This window comes from Aptenodytes patagonicus, chromosome 7 (genome assembly GCF_965638725.1).
Source record: "Aptenodytes patagonicus chromosome 7, bAptPat1.pri.cur, whole genome shotgun sequence".
Taxonomy (NCBI): domain Eukaryota; kingdom Metazoa; phylum Chordata; class Aves; order Sphenisciformes; family Spheniscidae; genus Aptenodytes; species Aptenodytes patagonicus.
In genome coordinates this window covers 8,960,753-8,981,195 of record NC_134955.1, presented here as the reverse complement: position 1 = coordinate 8,981,195, position 20,443 = coordinate 8,960,753, and the positions used below count along the sequence as shown (strand labels likewise).

Sequence of the window (20,443 nt, the reverse complement as noted above, 5' to 3'; positions counted from 1 at the left end):
GCCTAGAAAATTCTCTGAATACACTGCAAAGCTGCACCATAGATACAGTCTGATTTAGGGGAAAACCTACCTTATCCCCAAGTTCCTGACTGTGACACACAGATTATTTGAATGAACTTTGGTTAGATCTAAGTTGTATATAATATCTGATATTTATATGTTGTTTTTATCCCAGAGGACCCATTTTAATGTGTATATGCAATCTTCCTTTTGACAAGCTTTGGGGTAGCAAATGTGAAAAGCTGATTTCCTTGCAAAAAGAGGGAAAAGAAATTATTATATCCACTCAGATGTCTACATAACTGTTCTGTAAACCTAATGCTAGTTGATAGCAAGGCTTTTGAAAGGTCCTTTTTAGACTGCAATAATTTCATAACCTTTTTGTGGCGACTGAGAGTTTCCAAGCTTTGCACCCAGCACATGCAGCAATTGTACAGCTGATATAACAGAGATTTTTATTAAGAAACTGAGTAGGCAGCCTTGGAATAGTCTTGGGGTTTGATTGTTAGCTCCAGAAGGTATCCTAGAATTTTAATGGTCATGCAACTACACTGAAGAAAGACCAATGCAGGGAACATTTGCTTCACAAGGTGCTAGTTTGACTAAACTCAAGTGTAAATTACTGCATTTATTGTCCCTAGGAAAACAGTACTCTGTAGCCTACAAGAAGTATACAAATGTTTTTCTTATATAGAGTTCACTTCTAAATGTTTTTGTAGTAAATATTCCAACTCAGTATAATCCTAAATCTGTCTGTTCCAGGTTAGGCATCTTTTTCTTTATGAATATAAATGGGAATAATGGAATAATACTCTTTTTAGTATCTTGCATTTGGTTCCTTTAACTGTACTTTGCTGTATCCTGTTCAGAGCAGATGTAATAGTTGTGAAAACTTCCTTTCTTCAGCATAAAGCATTTCAAAGTTATCAGCGACTGGGGAGGTTTGGGATTTCCCAGAAATGTTATGTCTGTACTGTTAACTGAATTTAAAACTTGAGGACAAAGAAAGAATAGGGAGACTCAGGCAAAGGAATTGATGCAAAATCTTCTAAATGAAAAGCAGGAATGGAGAAAAGCTTTTGGTTTTGTTAGGTTCTAGGACACCTCTCCGGCCGCTCTTTTCCCTTCATTTCTACTACTCATGGAATTCACTTGTGAATTCACCTTTAAGAAAATATCCTCCCTATGATTTTAGACTACTTCATCTAAATCATAGAATCATAAAATCATTAAGGTTGGAAAAGACCTCTAAGATCACTGAGTCCAACCATCGACCCAACACCACCATGCCCACTAAACCGTGTCCCTAAGTGCCGCATCTACACATCTTTTAAATACCTCCAGGGATGGGGACTCAACCACTTCCCTGGGCAGCCTGTTCCAATGTTTAACCACTCTTTCAGTAAAGAAATCTTACCAACTAAAGGCTTCAGGAAGTTTTAGCTACATCTGAATTCTTTTGCACTTCTTCATTTGATGCATTCTCAACTAGCATTCCTTTCTTTTCTGTGTCCCAGCAACCAAGGCCCTGTGAGATGCAGTGAAAGCAATGTCAGCAGAACTTCAGTTTACCTGAATTTAGAGTTGGTGAGGGGGGACATTGGGAGTAAGGGGGGGGGGGGGGGGGCATGTCTAACCTGTCAATCTAGTCAATACTATTTGGTATGTCTGTGTTATCTTACAGTTGCTCTAATGCTAAAAGCCTTCCTCCCCCCCCCCCTTTTTTTTTCCTCCTGAAACATTAAAGTCACTGACTTTTAACCAAACAGAAGGTATGTCCTGAGAAGTCCTGAGAACATCATGCTCTTGGGAGTTCAGTAATTGACAATTTTTTTTTTTTCTTCCTAGGTACTGTGGCCTTGATATCCAACTTGTTAACTTCAGTCCTAGTGGTGGGATTCATGGTGACCAACACAGCATTCAATATCATGCACCCATCAAACTTCCTCAGAATCTAACAGCAGCCTTAGGTGGGAGAAGATAGTGCACGCTGGAGCAGCCTATTGAGTAGCTTTATTTTTACACTTTATTTTTACCTAAACCTCAGCAATCTGTTGGGTACGAATGCAGCGTCTTCAGTGATGGCTGTTTCTTGGGCAGTGCTGTACTAGAACTGTTTGAGAATGTGGCATACACCTATGGGATTATCAACTCATGTTTCTGTGACACCATCCACAAAAGCACCAAGGAGCCTTACTGAGGATTTTAAGGTATGTCTTCAAAAGCTATACTAATTTTTCATTAAGTTTTTGTACCCTCATTGGTCCAATGGACTTTCATTTTAAAGGTTGTCAGGCTATTCCCATATAAAGAAAAGATTTCCCACTTAACTGTGAAAGCATCTTGATGCATATCTAAATTCTTGTTGATATGATGAAACATTGTCATTTCTAATGTACGTGTCACCCTTAATTACTATTCAGATTCAGTATCATGCCATGACTTGTTCTATATAGATGTCCTGGAATTTCAGGTATGTGGTGGTTTCAGACCACAAATGTGGCCAACCTCACAAATGTGAGGCCAACTACAAAACACTTAAGCAAATATTAAAACTTCAAATGCTAGCCAACCAGATCATATTTGGACATTTTATGATTATGAAATAAATTCTTCCACAAGGAAAATGACAAACACGCAGTATATGAAACTGAGCTCCAGAACTCTGCTGCCCTCACCAGAGCCAACACTTGTGCTGAAGATGGATATCCCTTAATTATCAACAGGAATAGTAATGCGTATACATGACAATTGTATTCTTGTCACTGGCATAGTGAAGAGATGCTCCCATCTGTTGAAGACATTTTACCCTATCCTGTGGAGAGACAGAATGCAGGTGTGAAATTGCCTGTTGTGTCACATACGCATGTATGTCCCTGATACACTATTTTGCACCATGGGAAAGCTGGTAACTTTTTCTTCTGTGGTTGCTTTGAAATTCATCATGTTTGGAATAATCTATACATCACTTGAGTTTGAGGGACATCTTACTGGTGTCTGAAACTTCAGTGGAAGATAATCCTAAATTCTTCCTTTGTAATTAGCGAATATGGTTAATATGCTCCTGGCTGGACATATTAAATGGAATATAGCGCACACTAAATTGGAGTGATGAAAATAGAAGGGCACTGCTTATTAGTGGTGGATGCTTCCAAGTGTTTGACTACAAGCCAAGTCAGGTTTTGCAGAACATTTGGCCTTGGAATGTTTTCTGTGGCTCCTTCTGCCACCCTATAAAACTAGTTCCATTTGCTAATAGTAATGTGCTGCCGAGGAGTGATGCCACCACCACTCAGTAAAATGGCTAAGTTTACTTGAACAGACCAGTAAAACATTAGACACTGTCTTCCATGAGCTAGACTTATGCCCTAATTATCTTACATGAGTATGAATCAGTCTAAATTCCTAAAAGTTAGTGTTCAGTAGTAGTAGTAAGGAGATCAGGATCTGATGGTCATAAGGTTATTTCTAACCTCAAGTCCCACCATCCTATTGTTCTGCTTGCCTTTGGGTGGCTAAGGCCTTAGTCCCTCTATATAGGGACTAGGAGTTCTGCCACTAACTTCACTGGGATCAAGATCAACTTCTACTTCTACAGTGCAAATAGTAAAGCATTATGCAACTATTGTAAGATACTTGTGTAAGCGTAATTACATCAGGATGAAATGCATTCTCCTTTCCTCAGGGAGTTATGTACCGTACCTTGATTGGAATAGGACACAGATCTAACCTGATTGAATCATTAAATGGAAATATAAGACAATGAACATTAGCCACTTAGTTCATTTCATAAATTCTAATAATTAAAACTGCATGTGCAATAAGAGTGGCTATTCCAGATATCTAAGTAAGAAAAATGCACCTTTGATATGTTGTGGCATAGGCATAATGAAAACATTTAGTTAATGGAGGATCTATGTAATAAGAGTTACCATACAGAACCTGCAGTTGGAAATATATAAGCACATTTCCCAACAGAATTTCACTACGTCACAATTCATTAAGAAAATCGGCAATAACTGACAAGATAGGCACAAAATGGATTTTCATGTTGCTGGGATGAAGTATGGCTCCCAGCAATTAATGGTTTTAGTCATATTAAGCAGATAAATAATGCTATCTGACATAACAGTATTTCACATTACACTAAAATTTTGTAACGTTTGCTCATAATATGACTTGAAATATGTTACCTAGGAAAAAAAATGTTATCTCTGGAACAGTCAAACCCCATTAGAAACCTTAGGCTTGAAAAATCACAATGTTAACAGTCATATCCCCTAGCAAAGGTTTGCTTTCCTTAAATAGTGTTAAATTTAAACCCAGAAGCTCTAGTCTCTTTGGAGTTACTCTTCCTTAGTGCTTTGAGCTTGAAAGGAAAATTTAGTGCACGAAATGTACTGTGCATTACTGGATGTTGGTAAGTGAAACACTATGAAGAGCTGCGGAAAGAAGAGGGTAGCCTTTAGAGTGAAATCACTTCAGTGATACTTATGTTCTCTAAAAAAATGTTCCTGTATTCTGGTTTATAAAAAAAGCTCCTAATCTTAATATGACCCCATTACCCTTACAATGATTGATAAATAATTTGAGTATTTTAAATCTCATTCTAGTTGGCATGTTTGCCTTTTTCATAGCTGGATATAGTCTACCTGAGTACCATTCTTTTTGTAAAAAAAGATTTTACTGTAAAATACAGTGGATCTAAATTTCCAGTTCCTGTTTGCACGAGTAACTCCTCTGATTTTAGCATTGTTACTCATGTAAGTATGGTTTTATACCGGAAAATGCCCAATGTCTTCCAAGCATCAATAGAAATAGAGAACAAACACGAGAACATGATTTTTCTCTCATTTGACGCTAATTCTATTCCAAATTCATTGAGTAATGTGGAAGAAAATGTGATTGCTTGTCAAAGCTCAGATGCAGTTTTCTGTTGGGACAGAACGCAGTGGATTTGGAAGTGTCATGTTTAGCTGAAGGCAATGATGCTTAGTGTCTCAGCACCCAACTCCCACTGAATTTCAACAAGAGTTAGCGAACAACCTTCCCTTGGGCTTCAGTAAAAATCCTTGGCTTAAGTATCCAGTCTGAGCTGCAGGAAACAAGCTTTTTCTGAAGTCTTTTAAGGTATTGTTTCCTGAAACAGCAGAGGATAATGTAAGCGCAGAGAGAGTACTACAATTCTGTAAAATATTAAAATGTTAAAATTTAGTACGAAAGGACTACTTAAAAAAAAAGTTCTCAAGGTTGTTAGGATTATTGACTACAATAAACCTTTCCAAATCCAAGTCATAAACAAAACAGATAATCTTTTACATGTGCCAGGATACAATTTTATTGCTTCTCAGATAACACTGCATTTAGGCATTTATTTAACTTGAGGGTACTGGAAGAGCAAAAATGGTTCACTTATGTCTTATGACATTTGTCCTACTGTATGTTAGTGGAAGAGGTAGGGACTTTTCAGAGACATTGCTGGCAATGTCATAAGAAGTGCACACCAAAAGCTTAATAATTGTGCTAGCAAGAACAGGTAATCTCTGCCAGACTCTGATATCTAGATTTAATTGTCTTCAATTGGAAGATGTAAGATATTTCACCACAGTTCTTATATAACCTTATAAAAATGACACTGTTTATGGAAGTCACAGTTCTGCATTGTCTCATGATTTTCACAGATTTGTTAAATTGCTGAAGTGTATCCCATCCTGGGAGTCTCAGAACTTCTCTCTGGATGGTTGTGTGATGACCAGTGTGTGATGCTGCACACCAAACCTTCAAGGAAGCTCCAGGTGAACACTGCTGTGGAGCCCTGATCTCCTAGTATTAGTGTTCAGAACAGATTCTAGTGATAGCAATAGCAACTATGTCTATTGGACTTATTTCTAGCTTTTTCTTTTTTTTAATGAGGTGAAGAAGAAACAGTTGGTGCCGTATGTCCAGCTGCTGTTCGTAGATGACCACCCAGTGCTGCAGGAGCTGCCAATGACCCAGTGCTTTGGGAATTACTGGCTTTAATAGGGCTGCTTCCTGCTTTCACATCACCTCTCTATCCTAGTCTGTGTTAGTGTTATTGCACCTTCATAGTATCAAAAAGAAGTACTGGTTTTATTGTGCTTATTTTAAAACCAGTACATTTAAAAAACAACAAAACTTACCTAAGTTGGGTATATAAAAATATACATGTAACAGCTCACATTATACAGTAAAAAAGAAAGCACCTGTGTGGAAAGCTTACCCCTTTCTTTGGAAGGAAAGCTGTCTTCATGTAGTTGCTTCAGTAACACGTACTTACACGTATATACATATAAAACCAGAACTTCAGCCACATAAATCTGTCCTCTTATGCGGCAGAGAAGACAGAAGGCCCAGAGGGGTGATATGTCTCATTCTTTCTCCATCACAGAACTGCTGCCATTCACACTGTGTGAACAAGAGTACGGCTTGGGTAAAGCGCGAAAAGCATGAGATAAATTATGCTCCATGTGGCATAATTCCTCCCAGGAAACAGCATAAGCAACAGCCTACAAACAATTGTACGTTATTCTGTTGTCAGAAGGAGCAGCTGTCACTATGAACTCCACAATCCTCGCTGAGGAATGCCGGCACAGGGTGTTGGGCCACGTGTGCTGTCTCTGCACTGTGATGGGGATTAGAGAGAAGGGCCAGTCGTACATGTTGCACTTGTAAAGCTATGAGCCAGAGGGCCGCTGGATACCTTCCTCAGCACCTCTGGCCCAAACTGGGAGAGAAAAACAGTGTGGAGAAAAAGGCTGTGGATCTTGTTGTGTCAAACCTTTTCTCTGGATAGGAGGGTCAAAGTATAACTAAATTGTTATATGCTATTAAAAAAGACGACTAAATAACTTAGTCTGTTTAAAAATTAGGTTTCTTTCTAATCCTAGCTGCATTTCACTATAGTAAAAACGGGTATTTGAAGAAAATATTTCACTACTAAAGATCCTTGCAATTATGTTTTAGAAGTGCCTTTTCCAGGTCAGGCTCTAATCTATTAAGAAAAGTTACATTTTTATGTTTTCCAAAATAAAACTGTAGTAATTAGATATTGTATTTAACCATGTGAAAAGAGTAAAAAGCTATTTCTACGCGGTTTCTGAGGTAATAAGCTGGCATGTTAAAAATATATTAATGCAAGTCATTCGGTTGTGAGTGTGTCTCTTGTCCATCTTCCCCAAAAAGAGAGGATGGACACGGTGATTTCAGTAAAGCGGAGAAAAGGTCTGTGGCATAACGGTTGGTACACTGTATCATAGTTCATCATGGTTTCTTGTGAGGTCCTCCCCATAATTAGTAGCTTGACTTCCAACAAACATATTCCAGTTGTCTAGAACCTCCTCTTTCGTTAACTTTTGATCCTGGTGGAAGGAAAATAAAATCCCTGTAAGAACATTTTCAAAGCTAAGTAAGAGACACACCAGCACAGACTTAAAAGAGCCCTGGGAAATAGACAGTTCTTCAAAGCAGCAGACTGCACGTTCAGGAATCACTGTAGCTGTCATGGTGAGTGAAATTTGGACCCCAGTGGAAGACAGAAGCCCCACTGGCTTCAGCTGGGTCAAACTGTTAATTGAAAGTTCTTTGTAATTGACTCACTGCCAAACAGTACATGGGTTCTCTGGTACACAGTTTTGCCTTGTGGTTTAGTTTTGCTTTCCTGACAGTAAAAATGAAAATCCTCTGGCGTATTTTGTTGAAGATGGTTGCTTATGTTAGCAATTTACACGCTCTCTGTGTAACAGTGTTTTGACTTTTCAGGTTCCAACTTTGCTCACTCTACACTTCTGAAGATCACCATCTGGGATCTACTGAACCATTAATCTCCCATGTTAGAGGACGTGGATGTATTGAGCCAGTCTTTAAGTCACAGATGTGTGTTTGATTACAGAAATGGGTTTTTTTTGCTACCTCCTATGTAATGTATCTCTTCTTTTTCTCTTGCAGTCTAAATAAGCATACAAAAACCACTCATAAAAGGAAGAATATTTCTATTGTGTTACAACTTCCAGGTTTAAGATGATAAATAATTTATCTAACCTAATGAAAGCCAATGGGACTTCTAGAGCTGATAAAGTATTTTATTACTTTTACTTTGTGATTCTAACCCTACCAACTGAAACTGGCATTGACACATTAACACACTAGCAATTCTAGCCTCTAAAACTCCATTTGAACTGTACTAATAAGAAAAGATATTGGGAAGAATTTCTTGCTAGCTGTAGTTATTTACAATGTTTTAAAAAAACACAACACCTTATATAACTTTTTAAAAAAGTATACTAGAACACTTAAGTACCTTGTCTACATCCGATTCATAGACCAAGTGCCTGGCTTCAGCTAGTGCGTGATCATAGTCTTGTGGGAGAATCCAGTGCTGAATCTCCTCTTTGTCCATCTTTCCATCCTTGTTGAGGTCACGAAAATCTGAAAACTGTTCACGCTCTGTAATCACCCAGTCAGGCTCTGGTCCACCCTCTTCATTTGCAAACATATCAGCTGGAGAGGAAATAAAGGTCTCACCTGAGTCATATTTAATTTGAAATTATGCACAAACTAAAGAGAGTGTTCCTCAGAGGAAGACTAAACTTTTCACTCTGCACAGGTTTCTTTGTACAGAAAATGAAATGTGGGGTGTAAATAGAGTAGCTGTGCATAACTTCTCTCAGGCCTATTTCTTCACTGCTGGTGATCCTGTCCATTCTTACATTACCCTTGTATCGTAATGTGCACTGCTGGTGAGGCTAACATGAGAGGTCAACCTGCCCAAAGGCCATCATCCACTGAATTTCAGAATGAAAAAAATTCTTTAAGGATCTTTAGCTAAATAGCAATCATAAGCTTTAGTACTGGGCTCAGTCACGTGGGGAGAAAGGAACTCAGCACTTTAATCTTGTCCCTGCCAGCAAATGTCTTTGTGTGTACGATCAGACTCCAGCCAGCAGAGTGGTTAAGGGAAGAAAGGCACAGGGGAAATTTAGGAAAACAAAAATTGCTAAATGGAACTTGAATGTTTTTGTCCTGCTTTTAGAGAGGTCTGCGTAAGAGAAATTCATCTTAGTAGATGAGTCCGTTTTTAACCACGCAGTGCTGCAGCACACTCCAGTAAAAGGTATTCTTCTACAAAGAAAGACCTAGAGAAGTCATTATGAATCAGTGGTGCCTTCTGTGTGAGAAACCACAGGCAGTGTACTTGTCATAGATTGGTACCTTGGGATGGAGTACCATTTGTGACATAGGATGCATAGATTACGTACATGAGCTGCTCTGTATATCAGTCCTGGGCTATATTTAAGAGGGAAAATGCCACAGTGGCAGCGGCTATCTGTATCAACAGTTGGGAGAGTAGCAGTGATTATGAAGAGCAAGTGATTTGTAACTGTTCTTTACAGCACAGGCCTTCCAAATGATGAGTAGTGGGTCCATTTTATCCTTCTGGTTATTGTGGCCAATCGTTTCCTGATGATCAGGGCTGCTTATTCCTCAAGCCTTCCACTTTTCTATTTATAATTAAAACCTGCTTTGTAAGTGCACCCCACATGGATGGTCTCAGGGCCAGAGGCTGGCTGGTATCTATAGGAAGTATAAATGCTGGTCTCAAATCTAGGAATAACCTCCGCCCACCCTGCAGTGTGAGCATGTACACTAGGCTTAAGTTCTCTATTGGTAGAACTGTGCACAGCGTCCCTGAAATACTCTATTACCTGCTCATGCACAGTAAGAATTTAATTCTCTGCTTAACATGACTAGGGATATTTTGCTTCGCTGCTTCTGCAAAATCTAAACCAAATTTTGTAAAAGACAAAATAGGAGGAAGGAAGGAGGAGGAGGGAGGAATCATTCTATAACCTTCAGGAGATTTCCCCATCAAATACCTGATGTAGAGACTGAAATTTTTGGACTTCTTTTTGTTGTTCCTTATAAACTACCAAAGAAGAGATTTAGTTTTCTGTTTTTTAACCCCAGCTTGATCAAAAATAAAATAAATTACGTCTAAAAAAGGGAAGTAGGAATATTTTAAGTATAGTTTTCCTCAACTCATGAAGAAAACTTCAGACAACACATTCACTTTCTTTTCTCATTTTTTTAAAGTGCAAATTATATTGTTTATTTGAAGCAACTGACACGTCCTGTCAATTTGATTTTTATCATCCTTGCCAATGTGGGGTGATCGTGACTAGAACATTCTATGTTCCTATCTATAGAAGACAAGAAAAAACAGCATTCACATAGTAACAAATGTTGACAATTACCTTATAATTATATGTAGGTAATGTCACTGAATGAACTGAAATTACTGTGGAAATTATACTGCTCTGTTATTTCAGTCATAAATGAATAGCGTTCACATTCTGAGGCTAAATATAATTTACAAGGAATAGAAACCCCCTGCCATTAATTAACGTGTGTATATTGTTCCTGATTATATGTGAAGTGATCTTTATAGCACCACTAGAAATGGAAAGATTCATCTGAGTTTAAACTAATGCTTTCCTGGTGCTACTTTCTTCATTTAAAACCTATCAAAGTAAGTGTAGTGGGAGAAGTTAGCTTTTGGTATCAGCATAATGATTCAAAAGGCTAAAACATATTATGTACTGGTAATCTCCAGTCCTGCTTCCATTTTTGTCTTCATAGGCCTAAGTGCAAGACAGCAGCTAACTGCCTAGTGTGACTAAAGTTTGTGCAAATTAACTGTGACTGATCTGCTGTTGGTGTTTCCCATTTTGTTCTCTTTCTGCCACTGAAGTAATGCACAGCTGACTTTCACGCGCTTCACAACTTCGAGAATCTTAAATCTTAGTGCTATTTTTAGAGTTCATTTCTAATGTATCTTATATTTCTAGAAGAAACATAATGGCATCACCATACAAATCATTAGAGAAGTATGGGTACCTACTTACTAATTAAATTAGGAAAATAACTAGTAGAAAAAAGGTGAATTTTCTTTTTTGCAATGTGTGCTTCCCAGCTATTTTGCATAGTCAAGTACCATTCAAACTTGGGAAGAGACTAATTCACTTTCTGATCCTCCTGCATCTCTAAACAATGCCTTCAAAAAGCTGTTAGTGTGGTCAAGTATACAGAGAGTATTCCTGTCATGAAAAATATTCCAGACCCTCTTAGCCAAATTATACAAGAGTAAGAGGAGGATTTTATGCTGTAATGTGTGAGGAACCTTTTGCTGATGATGTTGCTATCTGCCTAAAATGAAATTAAACTTTCTGGGTTGGGCGGCTGGTTTAAAATAGTTGAACTGGAGCACAGAAAGGTTCACCTTTGGGTTGTTAATACTGCTGCAAATTTGAGAGAAGATGGACTGTAGATTATATAAGAAACAAACCTCAACACTTACCAATGTACTCATCTTGATCCACAAAACCATCCTCGTTTTTGTCTATGTCTTCTAAGGTTTCCTGGAAAATAGTTTTGCATCGAAGTAATCAAGAGAGAACTGAGAATTCTGGTTACTCGCCTCTTTGATCATTTCGCGTTTTGAGGCCTTCACCTGCCCTTGTACACAGGCAAATGTACTCTCACTGACTCCGGTGTGATTGTTGTTTATACAATGAATATACAAATATCCTTTCATGTTGAAAAACTTCCCTGCATGAATGAACTGGACATCATGCTTAAGTTTTAAGTTAGGGGCAGATACATGCTTGCATCAAACACTTAGCTGCTGTGTGTCAGCATACCCTTCCTTTTATTTTGGTGTAACTCAGTGCCCCAAAACTGTTTCTTGATTCCATTTAGGAGCTAAGTGCATTTAACAAGTCTTTCTTATACTGAGAGCTCTAAATCAAGTGAATTTCGTGAAAGGCATCCCTTTCCGTTCCCCATTTGGCTATGTGTGCGTCTTTTTCTAAACCCTGTGCAGAAAGATTAGAGAAGCATTTCAAAGCTCATCCAAAAAAATAAAAGTAAAAATAATGTCATTAGTTTTGCTCTGCTTACTAAGACAACGATGTCTTTCATATGCTCAAACTCTTCTGGGTGAAGGAAAGCAGTGAATTCTTCACGAGTGGCAGCTAAGTCTCCATCCAGATCTGCAGTTTTGAACCGTCTTTCATCTCTGGGCAGCATTTTTTTAAAACTGTGCTGATCGGTTGCATCTTGGAATTCTTCTGGATTTTCTGCAAATTAATCGAGAAGATCTCAAAACTATGTTCCTTTTAAAACATATTACCACAACGAAGCACCCCAATTTGCCGTTAGAGTCTAGAAATACAAACGCTTATTGCCAGAATAGCTGCTGTGTTAAAATGGAACTTCTCCTTCCTGTGAAGTTTTAAATTCAGAGGTCAAGCACTTGGTTTGATTTTTAAAGGTGACTTAGTAGTATAGGTAAATGTCTGAGTAAGTCTTCTGTTGCAGTCCAGGATAATGGATTTTGCACTATTGTATATTATCCTTCATAGATTTATTTTTTTTTAATTTGCTTTTACAAGCACTGCTTAGGCAATATTTGGGGCAGATTTCATTCACAGAAGTTTTATTCTTCTTAGGAATCAATATGAACTATACAACTTTTTCAAAAAGCAAGCAAACCAAAGAAAAGTGATTTCAGAAGCTGGCAGACTGACTGAAATTATCTAACTGCTACGCCTCTGCTACAGGGAACCTAACAATTATTTTCAGTTTAAAACAATGACATTTTTTCAGGGTGTTCGGTGGCATAAAACGAATGGTATTTGATAGAATTTTAAAAATAGGATCACTAAACTGACTTCAAACATGAAAAAAACTCATATTTCACAATTCACATGTTGGGAGACAAACACAGTTGAAAAAGACTAGGCCAGGAATCACAGATGGGAAGTTTAAGTGTGCACTAACACAAGACCACAATGTAGAAGCTGTTCTCCAAATCTTGGGGATTACAGAGACCAAAGACAAAGAGCTGAGAAGGTCTCCCAGGGATACTGCTGCAGGGATTGCGTGTCAAATACTTCCTTCCACAAATGTAATAAGCTCAATTTTAATCTAAAGCAGACTTTGTACTTATTACTGCTACTGGAAGCTTGCTCCAGAAAGTGCCTCTATGGTAGGTAGATATTGTCTTCTCATTTCCAGTATAAATGGTCAGTTAATACCAATTTATTGTTCTGTCAGCATTGCCCTTTAGCTTAAGTGATCTCTTCTCCTCCTTTCCCTTCGTTAACTTATAAAAAGCAAAGGGAATGTATGTGGGGGAAAAAAAGATTCAGGTATATTTTTTAATACGTTCCTTTTGCCTGATTTGTTAAGGATTTTCATTTGCAGTTGATCACAGTCGGAAGCATGTTATTCTGCAAGAACTATTTTAATCAATAACTTTGCTATAGCTTAGACCCAGCCTAAATTTTTAGCATCTAGACTCTTAAGAGTTTAGAGAGACTGAATTAACAAATACCGGTTAATTACACAATATATTCTTTTTTAATTAAAGTACCATTTTTAATGTTAAAGAAATATGTATTTCTAACTGAAGGAGACTTTAGTTCAGCTTTGTGAGTACATTTAATAATCCCTCTACAAAACCTTCTGTGTGCTGGTGACCCATGTGGAAATGGCTGCAATAAACAACTAAGAAGTGCTTTTGACCTCTGAGCATCTATAAAATTTAATGCGATTTTCAAGAGTCCTAAATGTGACACCAAACTCCTGTTGACTCTAAGGCATGAAATCAAGCCTTATAATCTCAATAGTCTTTGAGCATATAATCTGAAAATGTTATCTTACCTAGATAATAACCGTATGTGGCTTGTTTGTATTCTTCCCAGGCGATTTTATTGTCCTTGTTTAGATCATAATCTTTCCAAACTTTAGCCACGTTTTCATAGATATAGCGTTTCTGTACCCGTTTAATCCAGTTTTTTAATTCCTCTGTTGTGAGATAGCCATCTTTGTTGTCATCTATTCTATCCACAATCTTCCTGTAAAAAGAGACCAGCATCCTTAGGAGTTGACAGAACAAACTGCATGTCAGTCCAATTTGAGTAATCTTTATCTGGTCCCGATTTTCCACAAAAACGCAGTGCCCAAAACTTATAAAGCTGTCCTACTGGCTAAGGCTTTCTTGCATTTTGCAGATTATCTTAAGGGATATGTCTCTATTCATTATTCAATATTGCTATGAATAATTGAAATGGAACTCGCACGATCAAAATTAGTGAACAAAGTACCTCATATAATACCTGGATTTCTTAGCTTGTATCTACTTACGGGGACCTGTTCTTCACTGTCAATAGGGAGTGGCCATGCTGGGCTCAGAGTAGGAGACACTAACTTCACCTTGGGAGAGAGCCTGTACTGCAGCTTGCTGGAGGCAACCAGGGCAAAAAACTAGGATTTCGTGGACACCTGCAGTTTCTCCTATGACTTTCCAGCAGACTGACGCTAGAGTGGAGTGAGTTATATATGACTGTGTAATGCTGGGCATGTACACCATGTACAGTCTTCCCTTCCATTCCTGTCCCTCCACTTCTGTTTCTTTTCTTTCTTTTCCAGCAAAAAGCAGTATTGCTTGTGTTGTCAGGAATGCCTGTTACTCACTAAAGCAATAGCTGGTCTGCAGCAGGTCTCCAGTCATTGCTGGCAGTTGGGCTATAAGCCACTGTCCTGTATAAAGCTGCTAGCCTGAAGTCCTGTTGAAATCAGCAGGAGTAAGGTACTGGTGTACTCCCAGGGAAACTTCCATCTTTGAAAAGTTCTACACACAGCTGCAGATAAAACTGACCTGAAAAACTATGTTAAAAAAAAAAAGAGGCAACGTTCTCCTATACCATTTAGGTCCTCTGCAATAAATCTCTCAAGGGATGCCTGTAATTGCTAAACGCCACCAGTTTGGGTTTGAGCTTGTAAAACTGGCTTCTGTCCCAGCTACAGTGGTAAACCAGATGACAAAACCTTTATCTACAATAAGAATGAAGCTTTAATCCCACAACTTGTAGGTAAGCTTGTGTTATATTCTGGGCACTGACCTGCGGGAAACTATGTACCCTGCTCCTGGAACTGGGGCAGGTAGCACCATGTCTCTTCTGCACATCCAAATTGGCTTTAGGCACATCAGCAGTTTTAACCCTTGTATCACTGCTCATGAGGTACAGGAGCAAACTGCCTGTAGCTGCACTGCACCTAGTTTGGTGACCACCCAGTGGCCAGCTCAAGATAATCTGAATGACCATTCCCCATAGGCTGAATCACCATGCCTATGGTGATTATATGTCATTTGTAAGAAGGGGTAAGAGCAGGAGTTGACTTACCTAAATCCTGACTTGAGACTCAACAGGTGAGCTCCCTAAACCTCCAGGCAGCCAAAGGACACAGGGAAAAGTTCTGTACTTTTAAATATTCTTTTCAATTCAACATCTTGGTTCTCCACAAAGAAACTGACCCTGGCCAATTGGAACTGTTCAACTAGTGAAGCGATGTCTTTTCCTGAGCCTTAGTTATGAATGTGGTAAGTAGAGTCAAGTAACAGCAGCAGCAGCTTCTGCTGAATTTCCAGCAATCTTATGTGAGTCTGATAGTATCAGATTGAATTTATAAACATGCTATTTCTGAGCTACGGGGGGAAAAAGAGGCTGATGAATTTGCTTTCTGAAGTAGTAAAGTATGAATTAACTGACTAGAAAACCTTTTCTCTTTTGTATAAATCTCATAGGGAATTGACTGCTAAGGGTCCCTTTCACTGCATGATGGACTGTATTTGTCAACGGATTTGCCCCACAATGAATTTGATTTAATTGGTTTAGCTGATATTTCTTTCTATTGTTAAATGTATTAGTTATAATAAATGATTCTGCTAGTAGCTCTTTAGTATTTTTAACACAAAAGAAGTCAGGACTGTTTACCAGAAAATATTTCATGCCTCTTCCTTTTCACCCACACTCTTGTTTTTATAGGTCCATTGCACCCATGTGCACTAGTATTTCACTGTGCTTCCCAGTTGCAGATGGGGACAAAGAAATAGTCTTGCCTACAGGCTCCCAAAGGTATGGATAAGAAGCTATTGTATGGACTGCGGACCTCACTTTTTATACTGATAATTACCTGTAAAATGGCTCAGGATCATTCTAAGTTTTGTAGCGGAGCTAGCGTACATTGGTCAGTCTGAAAAGCCTTAGTGCCTTTATTTTAAATAGTTAATTCCTGAATACAGCAAAAATTCAAGGAACATGTTAACAGACACAAAATGTCAGCTCATACACAGGAATTTACACGCACAAGTGCGTAATACCTGAAAGCTTACTTTCTCCCTTTAACTTATGTGGGATTACAGTCATTATTAGTCTCCTACCTCATAATGAAGAAGCTAGAGGGCACATGCAACAGGTACATACAACCCGCTATTACAGAGATTTAAGCTGCCAGTCTGCAAAGAGATCTGGTGATGAAATGAAGTTGGGGCAAGGAAATCACTGCTACAAAGTGGGTGAAAGAGGAAGGCTTCCCCTCTGCACCTGATGTGAGTACTGTATGTTGATAAACATACAGTTTGATAAACATACAGCCTTGGCCTGTATAAAGAACAGAAACATTTTGAGGATCTGTAATCATCTTCTATGTTCTCTGAAAATGACAGGCCCATCACAAATGGCAGGAAGAAGGTTCAGAGGACTGCAGCCCCACTCCCCTCCTTCTTAGCCCATCTCCAGTCCCTTAATGCAGTCCTTGGATGCTGCACCAGGATTATGTCATGCTTCTCCAAAGCCAGGTGAGTTGTGGTATTGCGCATGGGTGGGCAATGTATGATTCTTCCCTTGTCACGTGAGCCGGTGTGGGAGGACAGTGAGAGGGGATCCCCTGCCATGGAATCTGTCATAAGGGCAGGTACACTCCCAGGTCATGACATGGGTTGGTATGTGCCATCATCTCAAACCAAGATCATACTGTGCAGCTGCTCCTCCACTGATGCTGCAGGTAGTTGAGTTTGCAGGGCTTTTTCTGTATACTAGCTAGTTCCTTTTTGTTTTCTGGAAGATGATGAGAGTAGCTTTGCATTACTGCTGTCTAGCCCTGGGATTCCAATCCCAGCATTGGTCACTGGGATGACCAATGTGCTGCCACCCTTCCTAAGCAAGGTAAAATAACTTACAAATGCAGCAGCATGCACTTTGGTTAGAGCAGCAGACTATATGTTCCTGTTTTCTCCCAAAAAGCATTGAAAAATAGCTTTTCATTAAATGTCTTCTTCCTAAAAGCCACTCACGTGCTGAGAAGTGACACTATTTGTAACCCTCACTGCAGAGTTTGCCCATCACAAAACTGTTTTTCTCGGTATATCTGATTATTAAACCACAACAAAAGAAAGTGAAGTGTTTTAAAAATCCTCTCTCCCCTCTACCTCCCAGTATGATATCTGAAATTACGAGGTTAGGAAATGCTAAAAGTTATGGAACTGTCCCACAGGGCCCCCCCGGAACCACATCTCTGATGTTCTGCTGCACAATGCTCACCCCACGATGTGGGCTTTGGTCCTCAGAGGGACGCTTTAGTCACCTCCATTTAAAAGGTTATTGACTGTGGCTGTAGCTTAACATGCCCGTGTCACCTCTCCAAGGTGCACACAGTGAGACTGCTAAAAGCTAAGCTTCCTCCCTTGCTGAGTTAGCATTTGTAAAAACTGTTTAAAAACAACTCTATTGTTAAATCATATCCCCAACTAAAGTATCTGTAATTGTGCAAGTGTAGACCAATTTTAAAAAGGTATGGCCATTTTAGTGATACACTTTATGAGAATCTAAGTCATAGATCATGTACGCTGAGAACATGGTTTCTTTTGCTCCTTCTTGAAACAATGTGGATGAAATTGGTCATTTCTGATAACCACTTTACTCACTGAGATACAGGTAAATAAGTAGTGACAGCTTCCAGAAGGATCAAGAGGTCAGCCTGTGAGGTAACAGTGATACTGCACTCTTAGAGCTTATGATGGAACTAGACAGACATACAATAAGTCCCACTCCCTATGAAAGGGGAGTGAAGGCAAAGCTAATCTTAGTGACAACATGGAGATGTTTTAAACTATTTTCTCATTAGTAAATACATAAAAAGATCTTTCTTTAACTACTGTTAAACAGTTCTAATTAATGGTCTGACTCCTTGTAAGTGTAAAGGAAGGAAAAGCAGTAAAATAAGGCAACCGTTGTATGGACTCTGTTCTTGGCGTAAAGAGCAGCATGGAAGCAAGAGCAACACTGTAAGACAGTGGGCAAAGATGTCACAAGTGGAAAAGCCGTGGGAAGATGGCTTCAAGTGGACTTGTAAATGGAGCTGTGAAGAAGGAATGGTTTAAACTTGATTCAAACTAAGATGGTCCAGGCAAGTGACCCAGAGGCAAGGCGCTGCAGCAGCAAAGCCCTCCAGCAGCGGGTGAGGTCTGTCCGACACCGGGCACAGCACCACACACAGCAGCTCCCTCCACGAGGCTTATCGCTGTAGGACCAGAAAAGGCAGGAGAGAAAAATGCAGAAGTGATCAACTGTTGGTTGCTCGTTTGCAAAATCAGCGGGGTGCGAAAGAAGTCTAACGGAAGAGGTATCACCGGCTATACAGAGGTACAGGGTACTCCAGGAGCCCCTCGCAGTGGGAAGGGGCCAGTCTCCCCCGGGGCCGGGGAGCTGGAGCGGGGCAGGCAGCGCCCAACGCCCTCCAGCCGCGCCCCGCTCCTTTGGCCAAGGCCCTCGCCGCCCCCTCGGACACACAGGAAGGCAGCCCCACGCCGCCGCCCTTCCCCGCGCCCACCCCGGCCGGCGGGCCGCCCGCGCCGGGCCCTCCCCCTGCCACGTTTCCGCAGGCCGCCACGCTGCCGCGACGGGGGCAGCGGCCCCCGCCCGCGCCTCTTACCCCAGCCTTTCCCGGCTCTCCTCCGGGCTGAGCTGGTCGAAGCTCCGCGCCTCCTCCTTGCCCAGGAAGGCCTCGTGGTCGTACTGGAAGCCCGGCCGGTCCTCGTGCTGCGCGGCGCCGGGCCGCGCCCGCTCCTGCCGCGCTGTCGGCTTGCCCAGGCCGCCCGGCGGCAGCAGCAGCAGCGCCAGCGCCAGGCGCCACCCCGCCCCGCCGCTCCCCATGCCCCGCGCCCCGCCGCCCCTGCCCCGCGGGCGCCGCGCACCGAGAGTCCCGCCGAAGCGGCGGCTAGCACCCCTCCGCTGCCCGGCGCCGACCCAGGCCGAGGCCGGCCCCGCTCATCGCACCCGCCCCGCCCCGCGGCCGCCCCGCCGCTCCCCGGCCCCGCTCCTCCCCCGGCCGGGCAGGGGGCGGGGCGGACGCGGTCGGGCCGCGGCCGCCGGGAGCGCGGCCCGGCGCCACGTCTGCAGAGCGGCGCGAGCCGGCCGGCCGCCCAACGGCCGCCCAACGGCCGCCCAACGGCCGCCGCGCGAGCCTGAGGGCCGCGGGGCTCCGAGCGGTTTGCCAAGGACGTCGGGAGAACCGCCTTGGGCAAATCGGAGTGGGGAGCGTGCAGTCCTCTGCCTCTCCTTTATCATCCCACCGTGCTAAGCTTGTGCTGTCGAAAAGACACGTCAGCACAGGGTGGCGGGTCGTTTGTGTTTCTCTGTTACTCTGTACAGTTTGTTCATCCGGAGTATCAGGCTGATGGTTTCTGATGTCGTGCTGAATTGGTTAGGAAAGGACAAAAGTATGATTTTTTTCTTTTAAAGGCAAGTAACAATAAGGCTACAAGAAAACAAAAAAACCCAAAGCTGTGGCTCTGTCTTGAGTGTAACAGCAAGCTGTTACCCAAAAAATGCAGGAAAAAAGGTTGTCAGCACTCTCATAGAAGATGTTTATCATAACAGGGTCACTATCGCTGTAAGGGAAGCGGACTCGGGATCCTGAAAATGGCGGGAGAGAGAAGGCCCAAATCATCTGTCATAGGAAAAAGTTTTGGTTTTTCCTTAGATTACAATTTATTTTGCTCAAGATTGTACAAGTCTAGACAGAGGTAATTGAAATTTGCTCCTAGTACATTTCGTTTTCCTATGTTATATCCTTAATTAACTGCTAAGGAGGATTGTCATTGCATGCGATATGTTGTATGTTAATGATCCTGTTGCTACGGGGTCCTCTTCTAAGCTATACGACCAACCGTGCAGATAAGCATCGCCACCCGGGCTTGCCTGTCCATTGGCACTTCGGACCTGAGGGTACTACTAGTTTCAAATTGCAACGTCTGATTCTTCAGCCCAGTCCACAGGGTATATAAACCATATTTATGATGTGGCCTTTGGCTGTGCCGCTAACGCTGACATGTAAGATGCTGAACCCGACCACGGCCTCTCTTCCACTGTTATTACCCCAGTAGACATCCTTTTGACCTAAACCTCATGTGTAGCTGAACCATGTCTGGCACAGGGCTTGACTGTACTGACAGCAAAAAGGTGGTGTCAGAGACTTCCACGTTTGCTGTTTTCTGCCTTTTGTGACTCGTGCGAAGCGTGAA

General features: G+C 41.1%; 1 protein-coding gene across 2 annotated transcripts; it reads right to left on the bottom strand.

Moving 5' to 3' along the window:
* Nucleotides 1-2,588: 2,588 nt before the first annotated feature.
* RCN1 (reticulocalbin 1) lies at nt 2,589-19,073 on the bottom strand. 2 transcript variants are annotated; one of them, XR_012995841.1, is made up of 7 exons: nt 18,853-19,073; nt 13,744-13,937; nt 11,977-12,155; nt 11,375-11,435; nt 8,318-8,517; nt 6,242-7,379; nt 2,589-2,815 (listed from the first exon to the last, which is right to left on the bottom strand). XR_012995841.1 is itself a non-coding variant. In XM_076343888.1 (6 exons), exons 1-6 carry the CDS (start codon nt 19,071-19,073, stop codon nt 7,272-7,274), a joined length of 963 nt encoding a protein of 320 aa, XP_076200003.1. In that variant the 3' UTR covers nt 5,224-7,271. The 2 variants fall into 2 exon arrangements, 1 of the variants encoding a protein (XP_076200003.1); XM_076343888.1 differs by lacking the exon at nt 2,589-2,815 and having other exon boundaries at nt 5,224-7,379.
* Between the last annotated feature and the right edge of the window lie 1,370 nt (nt 19,074-20,443).